Source organism: Oncorhynchus mykiss, chromosome 30 (assembly GCF_013265735.2).
Source record: "Oncorhynchus mykiss isolate Arlee chromosome 30, USDA_OmykA_1.1, whole genome shotgun sequence".
In the NCBI taxonomy this organism is placed as follows: domain Eukaryota; kingdom Metazoa; phylum Chordata; class Actinopteri; order Salmoniformes; family Salmonidae; genus Oncorhynchus; species Oncorhynchus mykiss.
Window position 1 is genome coordinate 37,596,223 of NC_050570.1, and position 24,661 is coordinate 37,620,883.

Here is a 24,661-nt window from a genome sequence, read left to right on the forward strand (position 1 = left end):
TTGAAAGTATAGGAAACGTTAATCACAGTTTACCCACTTTATTTTTTTTACCACTACATCACTGGCTACCAGTAGACCTATTTGAAGTTCATGGTAATACACACTGTAGCCTAGTCTAGTAGATTGACTAGGTGTGTAATGGTGACAATCCTGTTTTTCCCCCGGGGTAGTTTCAAGCCCCATTTCAGGTGTCCCGAATGTTCAGGCTACAAAAAAAGGTAAATTTGTCAGCAACACGCATCAATTAATGTAGACCTAAATCGATGGCAAATCGCCGAATGTCATTAGGAACACTTTTTGGTGTTTTGTAACAGATGTCTATTTCCATTCGTCGCTTGGCGCGAGTATACATGCAGTTTGGATGCTGGAATTCTTTTGGAGTGGCCAAACATGCAGAGGTAGTCGACATTTAAGTGATTTGTTTGACAAATCAGATGAACAGATGAATGGGTTGTGTCATGCCACCTTAAAAGGTCATTCATTCGTACCTTTTAAAAAGGACGTCTTTATCATTAGCCCCCTTTAAAACGAATTGGGCACGACCCCCGAAATGTCATGGTGTAATTCGCACTCTGCTCATAAGGATTTTAATTCATAAACATACACCCCAAATAAAGTTAGTTACGCAAAGCCAAGCTAGTAAGTATTCGAGCCTGTTATTGGCACAAGATTAGTACATTAGTGGAAACAAGGATAACACACGGTGTACAAAGCATTAGGAACACCTTCCTAATATCGAGCTGCACCCCCTTCTGCCCTCAGAACAGCCTCAATTTGTCAGGGCATGGACTCTACAAGGTTTCAAAAGCGTTCCACATGGATACTGGCCTATGTTGACTCCAATGCTTCCTACAGTTGTGTCAAGTTGGCTGGATGTCCTCTGGTTGGAGGACCGTTCTCCATACACGCGGGAAACAGTTCTTGACACACTCAAACCGGTGCACCTGGCACCTACTACCATAGGCACTTCAATCTTTTGTCTTGCACGTTCACTCTCTGAATGGCACACGTACACAATGCATGTCTCAAAGCTTCAAAATACTTCTTTAACCTTTCTCCTCCCCTTCACCTTTAACCTGTCTCCTCCCCTTCATCTTTAACCTGTCTCCTCCCCTTCATCTTTAACCTGTCTCCTCTCCTTCATCTTTAACCTGTCTCCTCCCCTTCATCTTTAACCTGTCTCCTCCCCTTCATCTTTAACCTGTCTCCTCCCCTTCATCTTTAACCTGTCTCCTCCCCTTCATCTTTAACCTGTCTCCTCCCCTTCATCTACACTGATTTGAAGTGGATTTAACAAGTGACATCAATAAGGGATCATAGCTTTCACCTGGATTCACCTGATCAGTCTATGTCATGGAAAGAGCAGGTGTTCCTAATGTGTTGTACACTCAGTGTATGATATTATCAGTGTTTTCTCCTGGGCTTTGGTGTAAACAAGGTTATTTACCTCCATTTTCAGATTTCTGGGAAATATCAGGAATCTTCCACAGGATTCTCTGCTGCTCTGCGTTCCTGGAAGAACAGAATCAAACATAATCTGTTACTCTTTAAAAGCCAGGAATAGGTTTAATCTGGGTTTGGGAAACTGGCTTTTTCAAACTTGCTGTCTTCAGCACAGGGCTGAACAATAGAGTCATGCGCTGTCTCCGGCTGGTGCAGCCTTCTACTTTTAATTATCAAATCAATTCAATTCAACAGAAACGTAGTGTGTATGATTCTGACACACAGTGTACTCCTCTGTCTTACCAGGCGGCAGGGGGAAGCACAGCCTGTAGCTTGGTGACCCCTCCGTCCACGTGGATCAGGAACTGGACGTTGTTGAGAGCCACGGGTGTTGTCATGGCGCTGCCGTTGTATTTGTAGTCTATTCGGAGGTCCGTGCTGGTGGGCACACACCGCCAACTGGCTGCCAGGTTCAGGGGTGTCGAAACGAGGCCCTGCGCTGATACCTGCCCACACAACAACCATTGAGATGAATAAACGACACAGAAATGTCCAGAGAAACTGTGCATAATCGAGTACAAGAGTTGCTGACCTGGTACTTGAGCATGTCCACATTGTAGTATGTGGCCTGGGGTTTCTGCTCAGCCACCCTCTTTAGATGGGTCATCAGGTTTGGCATGTTCACCCAGAAGTTCTTGCAGTCAGGGTTGGGTGTTGTGACGGTGTCACTACGTGGGCAATAATAGAACACAATACGCATTTCATCCTATGATCTAATGATTGATCCATCTTAACGTTATTCAACACCGGAGACACAACGGAGTACAGCACGAGTTCTATTTGCGTCTACCACCCGGAGGTCAGGACTACAGCAGCGCGGAGACTGCAAACGGAAACTCGTGCTACACAAAAACAACCGTGATGCCTTGTACGTACCAGAGTGCAGAATAACCTTGGAAACAGGTGGTTAGTCAAACCACTGGGACCAATTCACAGTGACTCAGAGCCCAGTCAGAACTGGAGTTGGGTGTATTGTTTTAGCACAGTATGGATTTTAAATGTTCGATTTGATGTGTTATAAATGCTACAGTGTGATGATGTCATATTATAAAACACTCCAGTGTATAATGTCGTGAGGGTTCCAGTATAATGAGGGGGTGTTACAGTGGGCCTTTACCAACAGAGTAGCTGGGGGTTAGGCAGCACATGCTCCAGCCGGCTGTAGTTGGTTATGCTGAAGGTTAGCACGGCAGGGGACGGGTTATTGGCAAAGTGCCGAGTGATCCCCGCTGGAAACGACAGCACCATCTCACCTGTGATCTTCACAACACACCTTTAGACAGGGACAGGGGAGGAGGTGGTTAGAATGTCTAGAAGGGGACAACGAGTAAAGCAGGGAGATATAGAAAGGGTAAAAGACAAAAAAAGAGAGGGGAAAGAGAACGAAAGGGACAGCGATAATATAAAGGGAGCGAGAGATAAGAGGACAAAGAGAGAGACAAAGAGACAGAAAGAGAGAGAGAGAGAGCAAAACATACATTGACAGACATCTCTCTTATCGAGAGGTCTCTGAGTGGACCTACTTGTTGGGGTCGGCTCCTTTGAAGAAGGCATTGACTGTTTCAGTAAAAGCTGCTGCCACCGGAAGGGTGTCCTGGGCCCCCATGGTGAGAGGGCTGGGGCCCCTGGAGCAGCCTGTTTTAAAATCAGTACACACACATTTAATAGCAATAAAGAGAGAAAGGAGGAAGGAGAGAGAGAGAGAGAAGGAAGGAAGGAAGGAAGGAGAGACAGATAGACTCAGAGAAACAGACTGAAAGTAGACCAGAAGGAAACAGTATGAGAAGCAGAAAGAGAAAGACTATCAGCATTAAACACAATGTCTATAGTCCTCACAAAGCTACTCTTCTCTCATCCCTGTCTTAGCAGCTCCGCTACATTTCTATCCATACGACCACTCCCGTTTCCTGTAGTACACCCCAGTTCCAGTTTACCAACTCTCTCTCAGCGGCAGTGTATCGATGAAGATGGAGAACCAAAGCGCGTGTGAGAGAACCACTGTGATTAAAATGATCAAAATGAGAACCAATACCTGTGTATGAGTAGTGGGTTTTTCATCTATACAATCTCATCGTCTTTGCGTGTGAAATAAATAGTTGGATGTACTATGTAAAGTCCCTCAACACTGCTGTACAACTGTACACAGAGTACAATTCCAGGTTTTGCTATATTTATGAGGACTAATAAAGGCCAGTTTCATTGTGATTCAGAAACACTGAAAAGCACTGAAAAGACAGAAAGTAAGACATATGAGAGAGAGAGAGAGAGAGAGAGAGAGAGCGAGAGAGAGAGAGACAGAGAGCAAGAGAGAGAGCAAGAGAGAGAGCGAGAGAGAGGGAGCGAGAGAGAGAGAGCGAGAGAGAGAGCGAGAGAGAGAGAGAGCGAGAGAGAGAGAGCGAGAGAGAGAGAGAGAGCTCATGCGTAATCCAGACATGCTGTTGATGCCGAATCATTGGGACAAGATCAAAGATCAAAACCAAAACCCAGAAGACCAAAGAGAAGTGAGCCCACACAAAAAGAAGACGACAAAAACTAAAGATTAGTAGAGCACCTGAAGAATGACGATCTTTCAGGAAAAGGCAGACTTGCGGCCACCGCATGTGAAATGAGAACGAATGACGACGCGAGGAGGAGTGTGAGAAAGACGACAAGGGGGCTGCATGTAGAGAGGCTCGGGAATGAGCTTGGAGGCAGTGAGTGGCGGGCCATGGGATGGAGGGGTGAGAGGAGGGAGTAGGAGGGGGGGGAGCTTGCACAGATGAGGCCCGGGCCGGGTCGGGGTGAGTGTGCACACTACAATTAGCCGTTGTGCAGACACAACTTACCTTCAAAGGTTAAATAAAACTTTCCTCTGTCAAACCAAACCAGGGAAGGCTGGTCATTCTCTGTGGTAGGGGGAGGGAGGAGGGAGAGGAGGAAGGGAGAGTGGGTGAGGAGGGCGGGTGAGAGGGGGGAGGAAGAGAGAAGGACAGTAGCGTGAGTCACACGGCAGGTCTACCACACATCACAGTGAGGTGAGGTGGGGCATGGGACAGCAAGCCAAAACAGTGCCATGACAGAACAAAATGGTGTGTGTCTGTCTTCGTGTCGGCTGCCTACAAGCTTTCACACTATTGTGCTGACCTGAACCGTATTGTTCTGGCTCGGATAATCCCTTTCTACATTGTCCTTTCCAGCATGGTTCCAGGCAGCAAAGGATCCATAGCCAGGTCAGAAAAACATTGACCAGCTCTGCTCAGCTCAGTAGTGTGAAACGGGTACATGTGTGTGTGGGAGGGGGCACGACCAGGTGAAATAAGGTATCTCTTGGTGGATGGCGGATCTCTAGGGCCGTGGCGAAAACAAGCCAAGCCTGGAGAGGACTGACTGGGAACGATACCTGGCAGATCGTTCGTACTGCACATACAACGTTCATCTACACACTGCTATAGAAAACCCTTCATTACCATTATCATTACATGAATACTTTTACATCACATGCCAATAGTAGATCGTTTTCTTTTGTGTCACACCGGCCATAGTCTTTCAGAATAAATTGACTCTGGCTGTTGTACCTGATGATGTACACCAGGGGGCGGTGATTAGGGTAGAACCAGGGGTGCTGGAGGGGGTTGTTGGGCTCACTGTTAAGGTGTGACCGCTGAGGGGGTGGTTGGGACCTTGGGAGGTTGTGAATGGATGGATGGAGTGGAGGTGAATGGCGGACAGGTGTTCTGATGGGGGGTTGCATGGTTAGAGTAGTGGAGAAACATGTTCCCATGGGTGGAGTGAGAGGGTGAGGAGGCAGAGGCTAAGGGGAGGTCTAGTACGGAGGGGGGGGGGGGATCAGGGGGAGAGGTTGGGATATGGGCACCGGAGAGCTCTCTCACTGGCTGCCTGCCTGTCTGTGATGATCGGAGTGGTGAGGAAGAGGGTGGCGCGATGAATACCAACCAGTTGGAGACACTCAGGCTAATTCTCCTGCCAGACTTCAAAAGCAGCTAGGCTCTGTTTCTATCACAGAGTGTGTGAGTGTGTGTGGATCTAGAGTGCCAACAGATGCCACAGAAGCTCTTCAGACAGGCTACACTCTTTACACACAGGAACACACACACACACACACACAGCATGGTTGAAAACACAGCGCACAATGCACTCCATACAGTACACACATATCACACAAAAATGGATGTTGCCGTGGTGATGTGGGCAGCAAAGGATGGACAGTCATAAAAAAAAACGAAAAAAGAACCTTGTAGGAGTGGGATGATAAAAAACAGATGCATGGCATTTCAGCTTTATCATTGGGATGCTTTTCATTCAACACTTATCAAAGTGAAAAATGAAATGAAATCTGTGGCGTACTCCAATATCTCAGTTCAAAGTTACTCCCCTCATATGATAGCTGCCATCAACTCTGAGATGGATTGACAAAAACAAACAAACAAAGCAAGAAAATTATAATGGGTGGATGGACCTATGACATCAGACGGTCTTCAAAGCTTGGGTGGAACATTCACCACTCCCAGAGTGCCACCCCCTTCCTCTCAGACAGCCTCCCTCCATCCAAATTCTAGAGTACCTCCCAGGTACCACCCCGCCCACTCAGAAAGCCTCCCTCCATCCACACTATACTGTACCTGCCAGGGAATCAAAGGGCCTCCCAAACGTGGGCAGTTTGTCTACAAAAGCATCATCTTCTGACATCACAAAAAGCGACAGCCCAAAAGCAAAAAAAGGACAGAGCAAAAAACAAAACAAATGCAAATCAAAACAAAGAAAAAACCCTGTCAGGAATAATGGTAATACATTTTAAAAAGTGGACAGTGTCACAGTAAGGAGGGCACGTTGTGAATGAAAACATTATGGGATGTGGAGAGAAAAACTCAAATACAAAAATCTATGGGATGAGAAACACACAAGGCATGATCAGCATTTCAATTGTGGGCTCTCTGCTCAAAGCCTACTTAGGTTGCAAATCATATTCTACTGTTCTCCTCACAGATATAAAGAACATGACATACACTACCGTTCAAAAGTTTGGGGTCACGTAGAAATGTCCTTGTTTTTGAAAGAAAGACCCATTTTTTTGTCCATTAAAATAACATCAAATTGATCAGAAATACAGTGTAGACATTCTTAATATTGTAAATGACTATTGTAGCTGGAAACGGCAGATTTTTTATGGAATATCTAGATAGGCGCGTACAGAGGCCCATTATCAGCAACCATTACTCCTGTGTTCCAATGGCACATTGTGTTAGCTAATACAAGTTTATCATTTTAAAAGGCTAATTGATCATTAGAAAACCCTTGTGCAATTATGTTAGCACACCTCAAAACTGTTGTTCTAATTAAAGAAGCAATAAAATGGGCCTTCCTTTGGACTAGTTGAGTATCTGGAGCATCAGCATTTGTGGGTTCGATTACAGGCTCAAAATGGCCATAAACAAAGAACCTGCTTCTGAAATTTGTCAGTGTATTCTTGTTCTGAGAAATGAAGGCTATTCCATGATATAACTTACCAAGAAACTGAAGATCTTGTACAACACTGTGTACTACTCCCTTCACAGAACAGCGCAAACTGGCTCTAACCAGAATAGAAAGAGGAGTGGGAGGCCCCGGTGCACAACTGAGCAAGAGGACAAGTACATTAGAGTGTCTAGTCCTCAACTGGAAGATTCATTAAATAGTATCCGCAAACACCAGTCTCAACGTCAACAGTAAAGAGGCGACTCCAGCATGCTGTTGCTGATAATGGGCCTCTGTACTACTATGTAGATATTCCATTACAATTTTTTTTTTTAAATAAGCCATTTCCAGCTACAATAGTCATTTACAACATTTACAATGTCTACACTGTATTTCTGAACAATGTGATGTCATTTTAATGGCCCATTTTTTGTGTTGCTTTTCTTTCAAAAACAAGGAAATGTCAAGTGACCCCAAACTTTTGAACGGTAGTGTAAGTACCCAGCAAACATTTACCACATCAGGCTTCGTTTAAGGGATGATTTAAAATGTCGCTCTCTGGGATTAATACCATGTGTGTCTTTATGACTGACTGAATTACCTGGTAATATACTGTAGGCTCTTCTGACAATAACCTTCTCCCCCAGCTGAGTGAATGGTTACAGTATATTTAACCATTCCATTACGACATATTAGGCATGTTGTAGTCGTTACCACATCCACAGAAATGCAGTGTACATTGAGTGAGTACACTGAGTGAGTGTAATACATTACACTGAGGGAACACGGTAACTCAAGAATTCGCTGGAGGAGTGCATGAGGATTTATTGAGAGAGAGTTGAGAGAGTCACAGAAAAGCACCGGCAGCCGATGGACGCCGCCATCTCAGCAGCAGCAGCACAGAGATTGACCGAAGCAAACACTCAACACAGGTAACAGCACAAGTACTGTAACAGTGGCACAGGTACAGTAGCATAGGTAGTGATGAGAGAGATGACGCGGCACACACACCTGACACAGAGACAGTGAGATCTTTACCGACGGTGGGGGTGGTGGCTGCACTCAAGGAGTTGTTGGAGGAGATGGAGGAAGTGCTCTCGGCCCGAGCCAGGGGGGCGACTGGAGGGGGGCTGGACGAGTGACTGACCGGGGGACTAAAAGGCCGGCTCTGCATGGGGACAGAGTGACAGAGAATAAAGATTGGTTTTCATTTTAGATATCATTTTAGTGATATTATTTAATTATCAGTAATTTAATGTTCAATCATCCTCACAGTTCAGCATCTATTTTTTGGAGGGGGGAGGGGGGGGCTAAACGTCAAGAACACTTGAAACTAACGGTCAAATATCTACTACAGGTCAATTGCGGATGTACCATAAAGTATAAAATAGGTATTGTTTACGAGGAGGAGTGTGCTGCTTGATGAGGTTTGAGGTTTTTATTACTGTATCACGTACCATATTCCCTACACTGTTTTTTTATATATATAAGAAGAGTTGTTACTGTGCAAGTAGTGTGTTATTACAGTGTGTAGTAAGTCAAGTGTAAACAAAGATATGATCACGTACCACGTCCCCCATGCTAGGTTTCCCGGGAGGCAGTTTGGGTCGTGAAGAAGGGCGTGGCGGAGGTGGGGGTGGGGTGGGGCTGCTGACAACAGCTGATGGAGCTGACGGTGTAGCAGGTCGAGCCGGAGAGGACGCTCCTGCAAGGGGGACAAGAGGACACCTGGTTTAGAAGAACACTGGGACATCACTGTCCAGAGAAATCGAAAATCAACATGCGGCGAGATCCTAGAACATCAAAACAAAACTGACCAGACAGTCTCTAGAACAGGGGTGACAAACTCATTCCACGGAGGGCCTAGTGCCTGCGGGCTTTTTGTTTTTTCCTTTCAATTGAGACTGAGACAACCAGGGTAGGGGAGTTCATTACTAATGAATGACCTTAATTCATCAATCAAGTACAAGGGAGGAGCGAAAACCCACAGACACTCGGCCCTCCGTGGAATGAGTTTGACACGAGCTCTAGAACATCTAGTTCATTCTAGAACAATGACTGGATAAGCTGGTTTCCTGTTGACGGAACAGTATGTTTGATTGAATTTCCACTGAGCTAAATTGAATTGGATAGAACGCCAGTGAAACACAACACACACCAGTCCACCATGGCTATCTATGAGGAAGGTTTTGGGAGACAGTAGTGCAGGGGTGTCAAACATATGGCCCAGGGGGTACATTCTGGCCACTGTTGGTTTGAGTAATATATATATTTTTTTAAATAAATATACTTTAAAATGATTACAACTGTGTAGAAATGATTATGGACCTGTATTCATACAGGTTCTTGACTGTCCAGGCCGCAAATAACCACTTGACAGTAAAGGAGCATTGAAAATTCCAAAATCTATTGATAGAGGACTATTTTATGCCAATTTTGAAGGCAAGGAAATATAACAAATTACCAGTACGGCCCTCTGGACCTCATTTAAGATCAAATGCGGCTCCCGGGGCAACATTTGTTTGACACCCCTGCAGTAGTGGGTGATATGATCATTTATTTTTTTAAACACTCTGGACTCAGTCAGTCACTTTATTGTTTATCCTGAGGGGCTATTTTCCCACAGGGGGACAAGAAAGTCAGAGCCAGAATACCCACTCATCCCGGCATTCCGAAGTGCTGTGTCAACAGGATCTGTCCCAGCTGTGTTTTCAGTCCTGAATCCGGTTGTTCCATGTGTTAAACTAAACTAACTAATGCCCTTCATCATGGTCACGTGCACTACACACACAGAGTCAGGTCTACACTACACTCTTCTCTTTTTAGTCTGCAACAGAACAATACTGCATAACGACCGTCAAAATTGTAAAGCACCTTACATAGACGACAACAGGGAACAACGGGTTCATTGGCTTAGGGATCTTAACCCACTTCTTTCTGATAACACACACACACACACACACACACTTGATTTTGTAAGACGAGCTGTAGGTCTAAACAAGAGCAGTGTTTCTGTACAGTACCTTCTCTTATATTGTATTAATGTGACGATTGTGATCAACCCTGATATGGGAATCAGTCAGCATTAATCTAACCATTAAGCAGCGTAATGAATATAATTATCCTACTCACAGCTGATTTCAATGGGCCGCTCCAGTCAAACAGCAAGCCACCTAAGCCCAATCACTGCCTTAAATAGATGGTCATTATGTTCCTAGTTTTTAATCATCCATCATGTAGATAAGTCACTTGAGAACAGACTCTTTTACAACCTATCAAAGTATGTGCTTACACTAGCTGACTGCGTTATACATCAGCACATCTCTACGGGCTGAGACTGATGCCGACAGTGGTCAGGTGGGTTGTGAAGTACTGGATGGGGGTGTTGTGTAGGATGAGTTTAGCCTTCAGGGGTACTCACCACTACCCGTACCCCCTGTCGTTGGTCCTGGAGAGGACACCACTGCCCTGTATGTAGGGGGTGGAGGAGGGGGAGGTGCAACACGGGACACCTGGCCAGCATCTTTGGGTGACAGGGTGATGGTGGTTTCACTGAGGTCCTCTTTCGGAGGGGCAGGTGGGACAGGCAGAGCTGCTGCTTCAGGGCTCATCTGTTCCTCCGCGGCCAAGACGAGGGGCCGGGGGATGGTGCGTGAGGGTGCCTCCATAGGGGCAGGGGGGCAGGTGGGGGAGACAGGTGTGCTTGCTTTGGGAGAAGACGGAACTGCAGAGGGGACAGGGGCAACGCTGGTGGGTGAGGTGACAAGGGGAGCAGGGGCGATGCTGGATGTTAAGTCGAGAGTGGGGACAACAGTGGGTGTGGGAGTGGGGGGTGGTGTAGGGTCCTTTGGAGGAAGTGGTGAGGGTGGGGGTGTAGGGTCTTTCGGCGTGGGTGGGACAGTGGGTAGGGGGGGCACTGGTTCATCTGTAGGGGGTGGGGAGGTGGGTAATGGAGAGACAGGTTTTTCCTGTGGGGGAGGGGAGGTGGGGAGAGGGGAGAGAGAGGGGGCAGGGACAGGGTCATCCAGAGGGAGAGGGGAGGTGGGTACAGGAGGGGCGGGGGGATCTTCTGGAGGGGGTGGGGACGTTGGTGGGGGTGGTTTTTCAGAGGCTGCGGATTCCTCCTCGCTGAAGCAGATCCACTTGTCGGCAGATTCCTCGCCAAAGGCAGGGGGTTCCGCTGGGCCGAAAATGTTATCCAAGTTTGGGACGGAGGTCTTCCTCCCTGAGCCTTCTGCCTTTATTGACAAACCTGACAGACAGAGCCACGTGCAGGGAGAGAGGAGCAGAGCAGTTAGTATGAGAATGAGTGAGAGAGATTGAGAGAGTGAGAGAGAGTGACAGCAAATGCAAGAAAAAGTTAGAGGGAAGGAGCGAGGGAAGGGGGCTGGAGTGAGGGGTCGAGGGATGAAAGGTCTTACCAGCAGCATCTGCAGAGGGGGAGCCAGTCAGTGGGGGGGAGGTCGGGACATTCTTGGGCGGAAGCGGGGGCGGAGCTGCAATGATATCAGTGCATCCATGAACAGCCTGTCACTCTAAAGGGTGGCGCCATCTAGAGGCACCTGGTGGTAGTGCCTGGCTGTGCCACACCAGCTCAGCACAGTACAGGTAGGGAACTACCATACAGCCCCCATGCCATATATTACATACACCACCATGCATATTGCCCATAATCCATGCAGATGCAGGGGGGGAAGAAGAGGAAGAGGCAATTGAATCATGATGCTCAACATTAGTATGGGATTTAATTATTTCTCTAATGACGGATGAAATGAGTGGGTTAGTACGGGTTGCGGAGGAAGAGTTAATGGCACACTTGTTCACAGACTCTCTCTCCCTCTGTTCATCCGTCCAGATCGCTCATTAGTTTCAGTCATGAGGGTGAGGTGGTTTATGAGGTGAGTTGATGGTTCCGTGCAGTCATTCCAGAGTCATTCCAGGAAGTGCAAACACAAAATGGAAAACTTACTGCCTGTAGGGAAGGCTCTTGTGAAAGAGAAGTCTGGGCTCAGTGACTCAGACTCAGGTAGAGGAGCACCCCATACGCCACACACCACTGGCTCAGATATACCCACTACGTTCAGGACAGACAGGGGACATAACATAGATGGGGCGTCAGTTTAATAAGCTAAAAATAGATACCTCTTGGTAACTGTATGTTAAAATACGCATGCTAGCATCTACAATAAAGACATGCATTGAATCTGAATTCTCGGACCAAGATTACCATTAGCCTAAACCTGTCATGTCTATAACCAACCAATCACTGCTCAAAGAAAGACACCAAGAAGTGACGAGGTAATATCAGTTTTATTAGCTATAGTTGTGGCGAATATCTCCTACTACTGAAGGCAGCATCTTATACAAGCTCATCCGTTATTTACAAATAGAGAATAGCAACCCTATCAGTCTCACAGAATCATGTACTTTATATAACCACTCCATTGAGAAAGAGGGATATCAGCAGGGACTAACAGCCTCATAGAGAAACTTCTATCTCTGAATGGTGTGTTAAAAAAGCAAAGGCTGCTGGATCTGTATGTAGTGACATTAGCTATGCTTCGGCAGGTAGTTATATAACAAGCTAAGAGCTTTCCAGTCAGAGCCTGCAGAGCTAGTATAGAACCCTGACTGAGAGGGGTGAGGGGAGGATTCACACGACAACAAACCAACCAAGGTGGAATCTCATTTACCTCATAGTGCCTCTGACCACGAGCGTGTTTGTGAGAGTTTTAGCTTGCAAGACATAGTGGCAGCGTGTGCAGCTGACAGGGAAGAGGGATAGTGTCTTTAGAGGTGGCCGAAAGGCAGTGGAGAGAATAGGAAGCATCCATCTTGTTGGTGCTATGCATCTGCGGTGTGTCTTCAGTGTCACAGCCAGCGGCAGTGTTCCACGACAAGCCTTTGTCGTTACAGTGCTCGATCACAGAAAAACAAGGTAGGGATGGACACACGCACGCACACACACGCTAGTGCTAAGCGATTAGTGCTTTTTGAGGTCAGTTCGAGTTTTTTTATTTTTATAATAATAATCACAGTTAACGATTTCTGGTTATTTTTTCCCCTTTTCTTTTTACATGAAATTACTACCTTAAAATGATTTTAACACGTTTTAATTGAAATTCCAAAGCCAAATACTGAGAACATTCAATTGCCAAAACATTGAAAACCAGCCATTGTCTTATTACTTTATTGATTGACTTTCTTTTATTTAATTCTTTAGTCACTATCTCATCTCTGTTCATCTCATCTCTGTTCAGCTCATCTCTGTTCATCTCATCTCTGTTCATCTCATCTCTGTTCATCTCATCTCTGTTCAGCTCATCTCTGTTCATCTCATCTCTGCTCTGCTCATCTCTGCTCTGCTCTGCTCATCTCTGCTCTGCTCTGCTCATCTCTGCTCTGCTCTGCTCTGCTCATCTCTGCTCTGCTCTGCTCATCTCTGCTCTGCTCTGCTCATCTCTGCTCATCTCTGCTCTGCTCTGCTCATCTCTGCTCTGCTCTGCTCATCTCTGCTCTGCTCTGCTCTGCTCTGCTCATCTCTGCTCATCTCTGCTCTGCTCTGCTCTGCTCATCTCTGCTCTGCTCTGCTCATCTCTGCTCTGCTCTGCTCTGCTCATCTCTGCTCATCTCTGCTCTGCTCATCTCTGCTCATCTCTGCTCTGCTCATCTCTGCTCTGCTCATCTCTGCTCTGCTCATCTCTGCTCTGCTCATCTCTGCTCTGCTCATCTCTGCTCTGCTCATCTCTGCTCTGCTCATCTCTGCTCTGCTCTGCTCATCTCTGCTCTGCTCATCTCTGCTCTGCTCATCTCTGCTCTGCTCATCTCTGCTCTGCTCATCTCTGCTCTGCCCATCTCATCTCAGCTCAGGCAGTAGCAGCCAGCCGGCCAGACCACCATCTAACATTGGGCGCGTTCTTCTGCCCAGGTGTTGCTGACGCATGCCAGATCTTACATATCAACTAACCACATCATACAGTATAGCGGTCGACCGATTAATCAGAATGGCTGATTAATTAGGGCCGATTTCAAGTTCATATAACAATCGGAAATCTGTATTTTTGGGCGCCGATTTTGAAGATTTAAAAAAAAAAAAAAATGTACACCTTTATTTTACTAGGCAAGTCACATTCTTATTTTCAATGACGGCCTAGGAACGTTCTGCCTCGTTCATTGCACGCAGAGTCAGGGTATATGCAACAGTTTGGGTTGCCTGGCTCTTTGCAAACTAATTTGCCAGAATTATGACGAAATATTGAAGGTTGTACAATGTAACAGGAATATTTAGACTCATGGATGCCACCCCTTAGATACGGAACAGAATAAACGTTTTGTTTTCGAGGTGATAGTTTCCGGATTTGACCGAAGGCTCGTATTTCTGTGTGTTTAATATAGTTAAGTCTATGATTTGATATTTGATAGAGCAGTCTGACTGAGGGGTGGTAGGCAGCAGCAGCAGGGTCATAATAGTCAAAGGTATATGGTTCAGAGAGAAATAGTCAACGCGTTATAATTCCTGTAATAACTTGCGGGCTGAACTTGAAAAGGGGTTCCTTCGTTATTTTACCGTTCATGTCTTCCATACAGAATATCTTGATCTACTTCAAATATGGTCTGTGTTTCGTGCAGGCTTAAATCGCCTCGGCGTTTTGATACTCGTGTAAATCTCACTAGGATAAGGTAACGTTTGTCAACATGTTTTCATAAATCCACTCTACAATTTTTTTTTTTTATCTTCGCTTATATTTAGCCAATATTGATCAGAGTTACCTTGTCCTATGGATATCTACAGTTATACAATTGGCAAGGTGGTGTAAGCCTACACGAAACACAGACCTTATTTTAAGTGAATCTAAAAATATCCTATGGAATAAATGAATGAAGGAACGGCTTTTCAGATTTTGCTAGAAGGTGTCATGGGAATTATGACTCGCACTTTGGTAGTCAATTCTTACCATGCCCATTATTAAAATAGGATTTCCTGCATATAGAAATTACAGTTTTTGTTTTCAAAATTCATCACAGGTAACTTAAACTCTATTTTTATTCGAACAGTTGGGAGTATTGGTCTCTTAAGCAGACTCTTCAGTATCATTGTCACTTCAGAGCTGTGTGTGTGTTTTACAGATGGCAGAGAAAAGCAGAGCACCAGTGTGGGACTATTACATGGAATTGGCACCAGGGAAAGCAAGGTGTCTTATTTGTGATAATGATGTAAGCATGGGGTCAGCAACGGCTAAATCAAAAAATACCATCAACCTGTGGAATCACCTATATAAATAAATAAAATAAAAATCGGCCGATTAATCGGTATGGGCTTTTTTTGTCCTCCAATAATCGGTATCGGCGTTGAAAAATCATAAACGGTCTACCTCTAATGCAGTACTCTATATTACAGCAATCTGGTGCCCGACAGAACAGTCGATGACATGGCACGCAACCATTGGTTGATGCATGCCATTCTGAGCAGGGAAACGTGACCGTAATCTCTGTGCTCCCTAATGAGTCATCCTGTTTAGCTAGGCTAGTAGCTAACTAGATGGCTAGCTAGTAGCTCCTTATGCTGCAGAGCTGTCTGACAAAATTACTACAAGTCCTACAACTATCAATTGTGTAGAGCTACTTCACCAACTGTCTCTATCCCTCTCGTCGTTGTGTACATTCCTCTCTCATGAGTCTGTCAGGGGGCCTGGATAAACAGGGCAGGTAGTGGATTATGGGCATTAAGGTTAATTAGCACGTTTTCTGTGCTGAACTAAGTTGAATATTTTCCCGTTGAAAACTACAAATTCCTATAGCATCCCAGAGTTTGTTCTTGATCTGATTTCTCTCGTGCTTGCTTTGATTTCTTTCTAGAGGAACGGCGAGTTGATCTCACAAAAAAAAAAAAAGAAGAACTAAATGCAATTCAAGTAATTGAATCAATGTCGATGCTGGTTAAATCGCTCAGCACACACACAAACAAACAAATCAAACATCAAAGAAAGTTGATGTACCTTCAGTTTTCTGCTCTCCGAAGGCTGTCTCCAGCGGAGGCCCAAATAAGGCTGCAGTGTCCTCTGGTACTGGCGCTGCCTTCTTCTCTGGTACTGGTACTGCTGGGGCTCTCTTACTTCTGGGAGGGAGATAAAGAGGGACAGACAGACAGGGTTAGTAGGCATTCTCTGGTACTGTGGCTTTCTTACTGCTGAGGGATGGAGATAAGACAAGGACAGACAGGGACAGCAGACGATCAGTCTACCACAGAAACTAAGACGAGCATGCTTCCGTCACCTCACTCAGAACACTACAACAAGAGATGCATTCATGTCATAAGGGAAGGAAGGGGATGTATAAGCGTTCGACTTGAAGTTACTAAATCAGTGGCTGCTGATTGTCATCAGAGACTGAAGGTCGACAAGAGGTTCATGTAAAACTATGGTTGTACAGACAAGTGCATGACTACACAGCCACAGCACCTGGGGCGAGTCTAGCAGGTCAGTGGGCAACAGATAAAGACGTACCTGGGAACTTGTAGCGCCGGGGCTGCCAATGTGGGGACCTCAATGGGTGCAGGACGTCTTGGCCGAGCCACCTGTATCTCTTCACCTGAGGAGAGATTCGTTCATAGTCGTTCACCTCAACTGACTCATCATACACACTGAAACACATTGAAGCTAATCGGTGACTTGGCTTTTCACCTGAGGCGTTTAGCTTTAAACAACAAGACAAGAGGAAACAACTTAGATACTTACCAGAGTCCTTTGTCATCAACCCCTATAATAAAAACACATACATTTGAAAAAAGACACAAAAAAAAACGTATCACACATTACATTTCACACTCAAATGACTCATATGGAAATATTAAAGCGTTTTAAAAATCCATGAGTCACACCGTGTTAATGTGCACCTTAGACACAGTATTCCCAGGAGGGAGCCTATCCACTAGGTCAGAAAATGGTCTCTGTAGCCTCAGAATGAGATAATCGGATGAGAGCATTGGCTGGGCTGACTTAGCAACTGTCTCCACAGGGAAGTGGAGATCCACTAGGTCGGTTCTCTCTACCTCACGCAGAAATACTGTGGAACAATCGAGGAGCTATTGGCCTTAGTACATAACAGATGATGTGTCGAGATGCGCTGTCCGAATCATGAAACAATATATTTCTGGAAAAGATGTACTTATTGCAGAGTGAAATAAACATGCAGTTATGTACATTAATACAAATAATATATACTTTATAATGGCCATAAGGATTTATAGACAAGCTAATTTGGGGCGGCAGGTAGCCTAGTGGTTAGAGCTTTGGGCCGGATCAAATCCCAGAGCTGACAAGGTAAAAATCTGTCGTTCTGCCCCTGAACACTGTTCCCCGGTAGGCTGTCATTGTAAATAAGAATTTGTTCTTATCTGACTTGCCTAGTTAAATAAAAGGTAAACATTTTTTTTTATAATAATATACCCTGATAATACAAAACATTAAGAATACCTGCCTAATATTGAGTTTCATCCCCCTCTCGTCGAGCATGGACTCTACAAGGTGTCGAAAGCAATCAACAGGGATGCTGGCCCATGTGGACTCTAATGATTCCCACAGTTGTATCATGTTGGCTGGTGGACCATTCTTGATACACACGGAAAACCGTTGATCATGAAAAACCCAACAGCGTTGCAGTTCTTGACACAAAACGGTGCGCCTGGCACCTACTGTACTACCATCGCCCGTCCAAAGACACTTCTAATCTTTTGTTTTGCCAATTCACCCCCTGAATGGCACACATACAGTACACCATCCATGTCTTAAGGCTTAAAAATAATTATTTACCCGGTCTCCTAACCTTCATCTACACTGACTGAAGTGGATTTAACAGGTGACATCAATAAGGGATCAAGGCTTTCACCCGGATTCACCTGGTCAGTCTATGTCATGGAAAAAGCAGGTGTTCATAATGTTTTGTGCACTCAGTGCATAGTGGCAGTTCAGTGGGCACAGAAAGCTGTCAGAGGCAGATAGAAAGCGCAGGTCTTTGAAGCCTTGTGTAAAGCCCAAAACATTATACACCCTGCACAAAATTGAGAGGGACAGATATATAACACAGATGAGATTGTGTAATGAGAGAGAGAGATACAGAAATATGGTGCGAGAAACAGAGAGAAACTCAGAGGTAAAGAGAGAGCGACAAGGAGAGAAAGAGGGAGCAGGGAGAGAAAAAGAGAGTGAGAGACCAAGACAGAGAGTGCTGCTTTTTAGTGAGAATACAGTGCATGAAATAACTCTCAAAGAGACACGATAAGAAGGAAAATAGAGGGAGAAGGGAGGAGGGAGAGTGTGAGATGGAAGGAGCGAGAGAGAGAGAGAGGGAGAGAGCAGCAGAGGAATCACTAGAATGCGGGGCTGAAGTGAGAGATCAAAGGGTCCAGCTGTCGACAGATGGGGTGAATCTCAAATGCCCTTTCTCAATTTCTTGAGTCGTGTCATCCCTTCTTCTACCCACCTCCTTAATATAATCAGGAGGAAGCAAGTAGACAGCGAAGACAGAGGATATGAGGAATCAAGGAAAGACTATTCAGATTCACCCAGGGACTTAAAGCCTAGTACAACAGGGACCATACTGTAGCAAATTAGCAATATTTTCCTGATCTGTTTCAACTGTCAACGCCACCTCAACCTTCTCCCCTCCACTCCTCCAGCAGGTTACAGGAAGCAGAGTGAGAAAAAGCGTTGGTAATTTACCCCAGGCCCCAGGGACAGACACGGAATGGAGGGACACTTACCGGGCTACGTCTCTATGACCAGCAAAAAGGAAGAGAGAAGAGATACCTGGTCAGAGAGTGATGAATCAGTAAAGCACACCTCTCCAACATAATACATTTTTACACTCACAACTCAACAGTTACACTCAGTCAGTTAGAACCAGTAGCCTACTTCTCCAAAAGGCCCAACCAGATTCATCACCATTAAATGTCTGTAGTGGAAATTCAGCTTAGTCATCTCCGCACCAGAGAGACAGAGTGGTAAAGAAAGGTACAGTACAGTAGTTTACTGTCATAGTGATGTCACGATGAGAGAACAATGAGCCAGATACTTCACAGGACTGTATCCATCTGAAGCATCTGTTCAGATCTTCTCACCACCAAATATGGTGAGGAGAGGAAATCCTGTGGCAGAAAGTGGAAGAAGTTAGAGCTAGATGAAATATGCAAATACATGCTAGAACACCCAATGGGATCTCGGTAGCTCGTGCTTGGCTCTGCCCACAACGCTTAATTTGCTCCGTTTGGAAAAGACATCCTGTGGTCTATCTTGGGTTTTTATAAAAATGTTGGTATAGGGGCTCCTACTCAGCTGTAGGCTACTTCCTGCTGGAAGGGGCAATGAGGCAGCAGTATTGTGTAAATGGAGCAATGACAGGTCAAGCGGAGGGCAGCAACATTTTTTATAGGCCTGTGGTGCCATCATTAGCCGTGCCAGCAAGAACAGTTCAAATGGCAGCATGCTTTTTAAGAGTGCATGAGCCACAGCCTGAATGTGCTTTAAAATAGATCAACCACTGTCTCGCATCTGATAACTTGCAAGCACATGGGATAGCTAAAAATATGTTTGGCTACAATATGCTGTCCTAACATTCGAAAATGTTACCAAGGTGACATTGTCAAGAGTTAAAAAAAATATATATAAACTTGTAGCTAATTTTGGGTAGTCTTCACCAAGCAATTCTACGTCTAGCTAAGATGTTTTGTGGTGGTAGAATCTGTATTTATGACATTTGAAATGTGCACGTAAATTAGCTAGCTAGCACATCAGATAGCTAGCTAGTGTCTGCTGGCTGAACTAGTTTCAAATCAATCCATATGAAACTAAAGGAATGAATGCAAACATCAGTTCACACACACAATGCTGAATACACCCGCTGCTAGCTAGCGTATAGAAGTTTTCGGTAATGCACAAATTAGTTTTCATGACAATCTGTTCTGGCGTGATTAGTGTGCACAGTGCCAGCTGTAAAATACATGCGGATTTCTGAGAACAGTTCCAGAACTTTGGTGCAGTACAACTTCATCAACAAGCTGGCAAAATAGCTACCAATTCAAACAAGCCTTCAATAGGCTGCTAGCGGGAGAAAATTTGCTCAGCTGATTGAACATGGTTTGCGGTAGTAGCCAGTGTGTCATCTACCGAGAGCGGAGTGATTTTCAGAAGTAGGGATGAGTTCCACAGATCAGTTGAGGGACGGGCTTCGCGTAGAAGTGACGGCATCTGACTTGAGACACTGGGCCGCCGACTGACCGATCGACAAATCACCTTGTATCATAAATAACTATTCCTTATTATTTGTTGATCAGTCAGCCAGTCACAATTTACCCATGATACATTATGATTTTGATGCTCTTGAACACCGCTATCGAGATCAACCATGCATAATGGGAGTAAAAAGCAGAGAGCTGAGAAGGGCTTAAGAGGAGCACAGATGACTCATTCACGCGCACGAGTGAGCGTGATGATTCATCCGTGGGTGTGCGATCATGCATGGGTGTGTATGTCAATATGTTGAGAGAGAAATCACAGTCATCCACAACCCATAATGACTGATCCAATTGGCCCTGTCCTCTCCACTGTTCAGGGGACCTGCTGTGGCTTCATTCAGCTGTATCCTTTTCCATCTCCCTTTAATATCTGCATCATTTTCTGCCCTTCCCCACCACCATTTCCCTTGTAATTCTTACCGTCGTTCTGTTTGTGTGGAATGCAACTGACTGACTGCTACAGCCTCAATTTAAACCTTACTCAGAGGAACTGAAATAAAAGCGCACACACACACACACACACACACACCACACACACATACACCACACACACATACACCACACACACTGCTGAGCTGTTGTGTCTTAGCCGCTAGCCAAAAGGTCCATGGATATTATGAGAGAAAGCAGCCAGATTTCCATCTTATCGGAGGTCACCATACAGCAGCTGTCTTCGTGCTGGTACTGTGGTAGTCCCAAATCCCACAACCTTTGGTTCTCATTCAGAGCAACCTGTTCTCCACAAATCCTGGTTCACCTGAGTGTGTTGTATTGCTATTGCATATTTCTCATATTTCAATGTGACCCTTAGAGAGAAAAGTCAGTATGCCGAATCACAAACAGAAAGGGAGAAAGCAGCCATGCAAGTGTGCAATTCATGCTAACAGAGAGACAGGAAGCGAGGAGAGAAAAAGAAACCGACAACGAAATGCCAAGAACAGGCTTACCGGACTACTCCTCTACGGAAGTTAGCAGGTAGAGGGGGAAGAAAGGTAGAGACGGACAGAGGGAGGGGGCAGGACAAAGAGAGAGAGAGAGGAGAAAGGGGTAGAGAGGATACTATATGTTATCGTAGATCCACAATTACTGTACACACAAAATTGACTGACCAAACAAACGTGCGTGTCAATAGTGTTCTACTCTGATTTACGTAAGCGCCACAGCGAGAGCATAAGTATCCTCTATCTACCAATCGGTCTATCCATCTCACTTTCCACACCCATTCGTTCATCCATTTACAGTATATCGATAAGCGACTTTGATCTCATGAGTGACTGGATGTTTAATCAATAGTGATAGTTGTTGAGTACAAGGGAAAATCTAAATGATACATCTACTGCGCCGTGGACAGAAATGCCCATGGGGAGGTTAATCTGCTCTCACTCACACACACACACACACACACACACACACTTCCTCGGTCTCTCTTCTCTGTATTCTCAATAGCCACCCCCCTCTAAGAGCAACACATTCAGCTTTAATACAGAGAGATCGAGGTCAAGGGAGATAAAGAGGGAGGAAGAGAGAGAGGTGAAAGGGAGAAGGAGAGAGAGAAAATGCAGGAGAGATCAAATGAGGGAGCAAGAGAATGCCAGGGAAGGAAATGTGGAAATAACCTCGCTGTTCGATTTAGCCTGTTAACCTTTGCTCTCTATCCCAGCTCTCTTTAGCCAATGTCCTGGTAACCGTTGCCAGGGCTACCTGGGCAAGCACACAGTTGCAATGGCGAGTGAGGGTCCACCATGTGACTCATGTTTAATTCATGACTGAGGTGAAAAGGTAGAAGTTCCAGCACTCTGGCCAGACTGGAGAGGTTTTACTAAATGGAGGAGATGCTAATTGGCACAGACTTAATCTGTAGTATAGGACAGAGCTGGCACTGCTTTCTATTCAGACGTGGGAGTTAGAACCGTTGCTTGGGGAGACATCTCTATATTAAAGGACTTGAAAGACCTGGGGGTTAAATCCTTCTACATTAAAAGGTCTCTCCTAGACCAATGGCACGTAGTCTCCAACCCAATCTGTCCCCTAACCTAGTACAGTGACAGACCTTTCTGGAACGAGGTTTTGACAATGGGTTTTAGGTGATAACTTGACCGTCAGTAAGGAGGACATAATATAATTCTCTATGACTGACTGGCCACCCTCAGAACCACACAGACACTGTCTGCTATTATCCTGATCTATATTGTAAAATTCCTCTACACACAGAGAGAGCCATGTACACGTTAAAACAACCAAACACCTGCTCACTGTTCCAGGTTAGTGAGCTAACGGCTAGCAAGCGGCTCTACAGCCAGTGGATGGATTAATTATTGAGTCTGTAAGGTTCTCGTATGACCAGAGACTGTCGTTGCGTACGTACAGCATACATCACTGCCTCACTGTGAATACCCACTTTCCAGGCTGAATTATTTACACTAGGTATGACACTAGAGGAGGGTTGATGGGGGGGTGGAGGGGGTTGGAAGGGAGGGGCCCCAGCCCAAAGAGAAACTCCTTAAACACCTCTCCCTCCCACTCCATCAACACCTCTCCCTCCTTTGGATCACTCTGCTCATTTAAGGTTTTAAGTGATGTTTTTCAATTGAGCAGGTTTGAATCTCATGGTTTCTCATGAAGTTGTTGTCATTGTGGTGTAGGAACTCTCCAGTTTAAAGTGTATAATGAGACTCAATAACACAGTGTCCGTTGGTTTCTGTGGGCTGCTTAGAGACATCTGCCTTGGGTTAAACTCCACTCCAGTAATTGGTAGTCCACTGAGGTCACAGCAGAATGCTCAAGACCTGCCAGCCACCATTTCTCTCCCCAACATCCCTAGCATCAGCAATGTATTATGTAGTAGAGGGTAAACAAACCCCAGTGTCTCTCTCCCTAGTTCACTGTTACTACCAGAATATTGATGGAATAAGCCTCTGAGACAATATAATTTGCTCACAGACAGGCATATAAGTGGATTAATGAGGAGAAAACACATGCAGTGTGACAGAGAAACAGTGATGGCAGAGGGAGGGACTCACCAGAGGAGAAGGAGACAGAGCTATGTTGCCTATGGAGGCTTTGAGTTCATCTACTGACGGGGCCAAACAGTTGGCACTTTCCGCTGGTAATGGTTTAATCTTGATCTTAAACTTTTTCCGGTGGTCCTCCTCTCCCTCCGACTCGCTGGAGGAGAAGAAGTGTTCCTTGGGTGGTTTGGAGCCAGGTGGGTTGCCGTTAAAGACCGTAATCTTTTAATTGCTGAAAATCATAGGTCATTTACATTATATTTCAAGGAGTAGGGTGATGTTGCCCCTAGACGGTGAGCTTAGGCCAGTTCAGCATTTTCCCCACTAAATGGTTAAGGTTAGGACTGTGGGAGGGGAAGCTGATCCTAGATCTGTACTAGGGGAAACTCTGTACTCCGGACCGTTTCTATATCTACAACTCTACCAAATACTAGATACTACAGCATACAGCAGCTTCTAATCAGGAGACCGTAGAATCTCCTCACAGAACAGCAGGTTCCGAAAAGCCTGGCAAATCTCCAAGCAATATCAGTCTAATCAATATATAGTTGTTCTAGGCCATATGCCGTAAGCTGTTATTGAGTTGAGTTATTTCTCGGCTGCCTGTTTGTTATTGAGTTGAGATGAAATTATGCTCAACGGTCTCAATGTTGATTTGTACTCATAGGCTGATCTGTTGTGGGCTGAATACAAAATGTTTCTGATCTAGATAGACAGTCATTCACTAAGTCAATCATTGAGTCAGTCAGTCAAACAGTCAGTCAGACACAGACTCTACATGCAAAAAGCAAAGTGCTCATATTGTGACATGCAAACTATAAGTCACCTGTGATTTGGTGGAACTATAGTGCTATAGGTATAGTATTAGGTGTAGGTGTACTATGTAGCGTGAAATAGTTCATATCTAGCTCCATTAGGGTGTAGCTAGATGATAAAGGATATCTGATCCTGGCCCCTCCTCCTCGTCTGGCCTGAGACTGTAACCTTCATCGTCCACCGTAGGGGTGTTCTGAAACACACGAGCAACAGACACACCAACACGCTGTGTTTACGACATGCGATCAGGGTTGGGCTCAATTCCATTTAAATTCTGTCAATTCAGTTTACTTCCTGAATTGATTGAATTGGATTTGACCTCAACCGATTGATTCTTTCTACATTAACATACACTCAGAATCTTTAGAAACGACAGTAGGACAGTAACAGAAGGGTCAGAAGAGTATCTACTGTCCATGACATATAGATATTTGAGAGTATGCCCGTAACATAATCATAGGTTTGTTTTTTTATATGAGCTTGTTCAAAGGAAGAATGCTGGTTCCATACATATCTGTCCCAGTCGATCTCTCCAGAGAATCCATTGACAGCCGCACCATTGGCTTTCTTCTGTGACTGAAAACAGAATGCCGCG

General features: G+C 45.2%; 1 protein-coding gene across 12 annotated transcripts in view; it reads right to left on the reverse strand.

Moving 5' to 3' along the window:
* LOC110520999 (SH3-containing GRB2-like protein 3-interacting protein 1) overlaps window positions 1–24,661 on the reverse strand; it is a 110,919-nt gene that overhangs the window by 8,175 nt on the left and 78,083 nt on the right. For 6 of the 12 annotated variants that reach the window (XM_036969045.1, XM_036969047.1, XM_036969052.1 and 3 more), the window contains 19 exons: window positions 24,577–24,642; window positions 24,193–24,259; window positions 23,263–23,447; window positions 21,190–21,201; window positions 18,713–18,724; window positions 16,689–16,710; window positions 16,458–16,542; window positions 15,951–16,069; window positions 11,924–12,028; window positions 11,376–11,450; window positions 10,376–11,206; window positions 8,523–8,659; window positions 7,966–8,122; window positions 4,329–4,388; window positions 3,027–3,138; window positions 2,621–2,776; window positions 2,036–2,171; window positions 1,747–1,949; window positions 1,448–1,512 (listed from right to left, as the gene is read on the reverse strand). In XM_036969045.1, the coding sequence (XP_036824940.1) occupies window positions 1,448–1,512; window positions 1,747–1,949; window positions 2,036–2,171; window positions 2,621–2,776; window positions 3,027–3,138; window positions 4,329–4,388; window positions 7,966–8,122; window positions 8,523–8,659; window positions 10,376–11,206; window positions 11,376–11,450; window positions 11,924–12,028; window positions 15,951–16,069; window positions 16,458–16,542; window positions 16,689–16,710; window positions 18,713–18,724; window positions 21,190–21,201; window positions 23,263–23,447; window positions 24,193–24,259; window positions 24,577–24,642 (2,605 nt within the window). Of the gene's footprint in view, window positions 1–1,447; window positions 1,513–1,746; window positions 1,950–2,035; window positions 2,172–2,620; window positions 2,777–3,026; window positions 3,139–4,328; window positions 4,389–7,965; window positions 8,123–8,522; window positions 8,660–10,375; window positions 11,207–11,375; window positions 11,451–11,923; window positions 12,029–15,950; window positions 16,070–16,457; window positions 16,543–16,688; window positions 16,711–18,712; window positions 18,759–21,189; window positions 21,202–23,262; window positions 23,448–24,192; window positions 24,260–24,576; window positions 24,643–24,661 lie in introns of those variants that run through there. The other 6 variants (XM_036969048.1, XM_036969056.1, XM_036969054.1 and 3 more) reach the window with 6 other exon arrangements.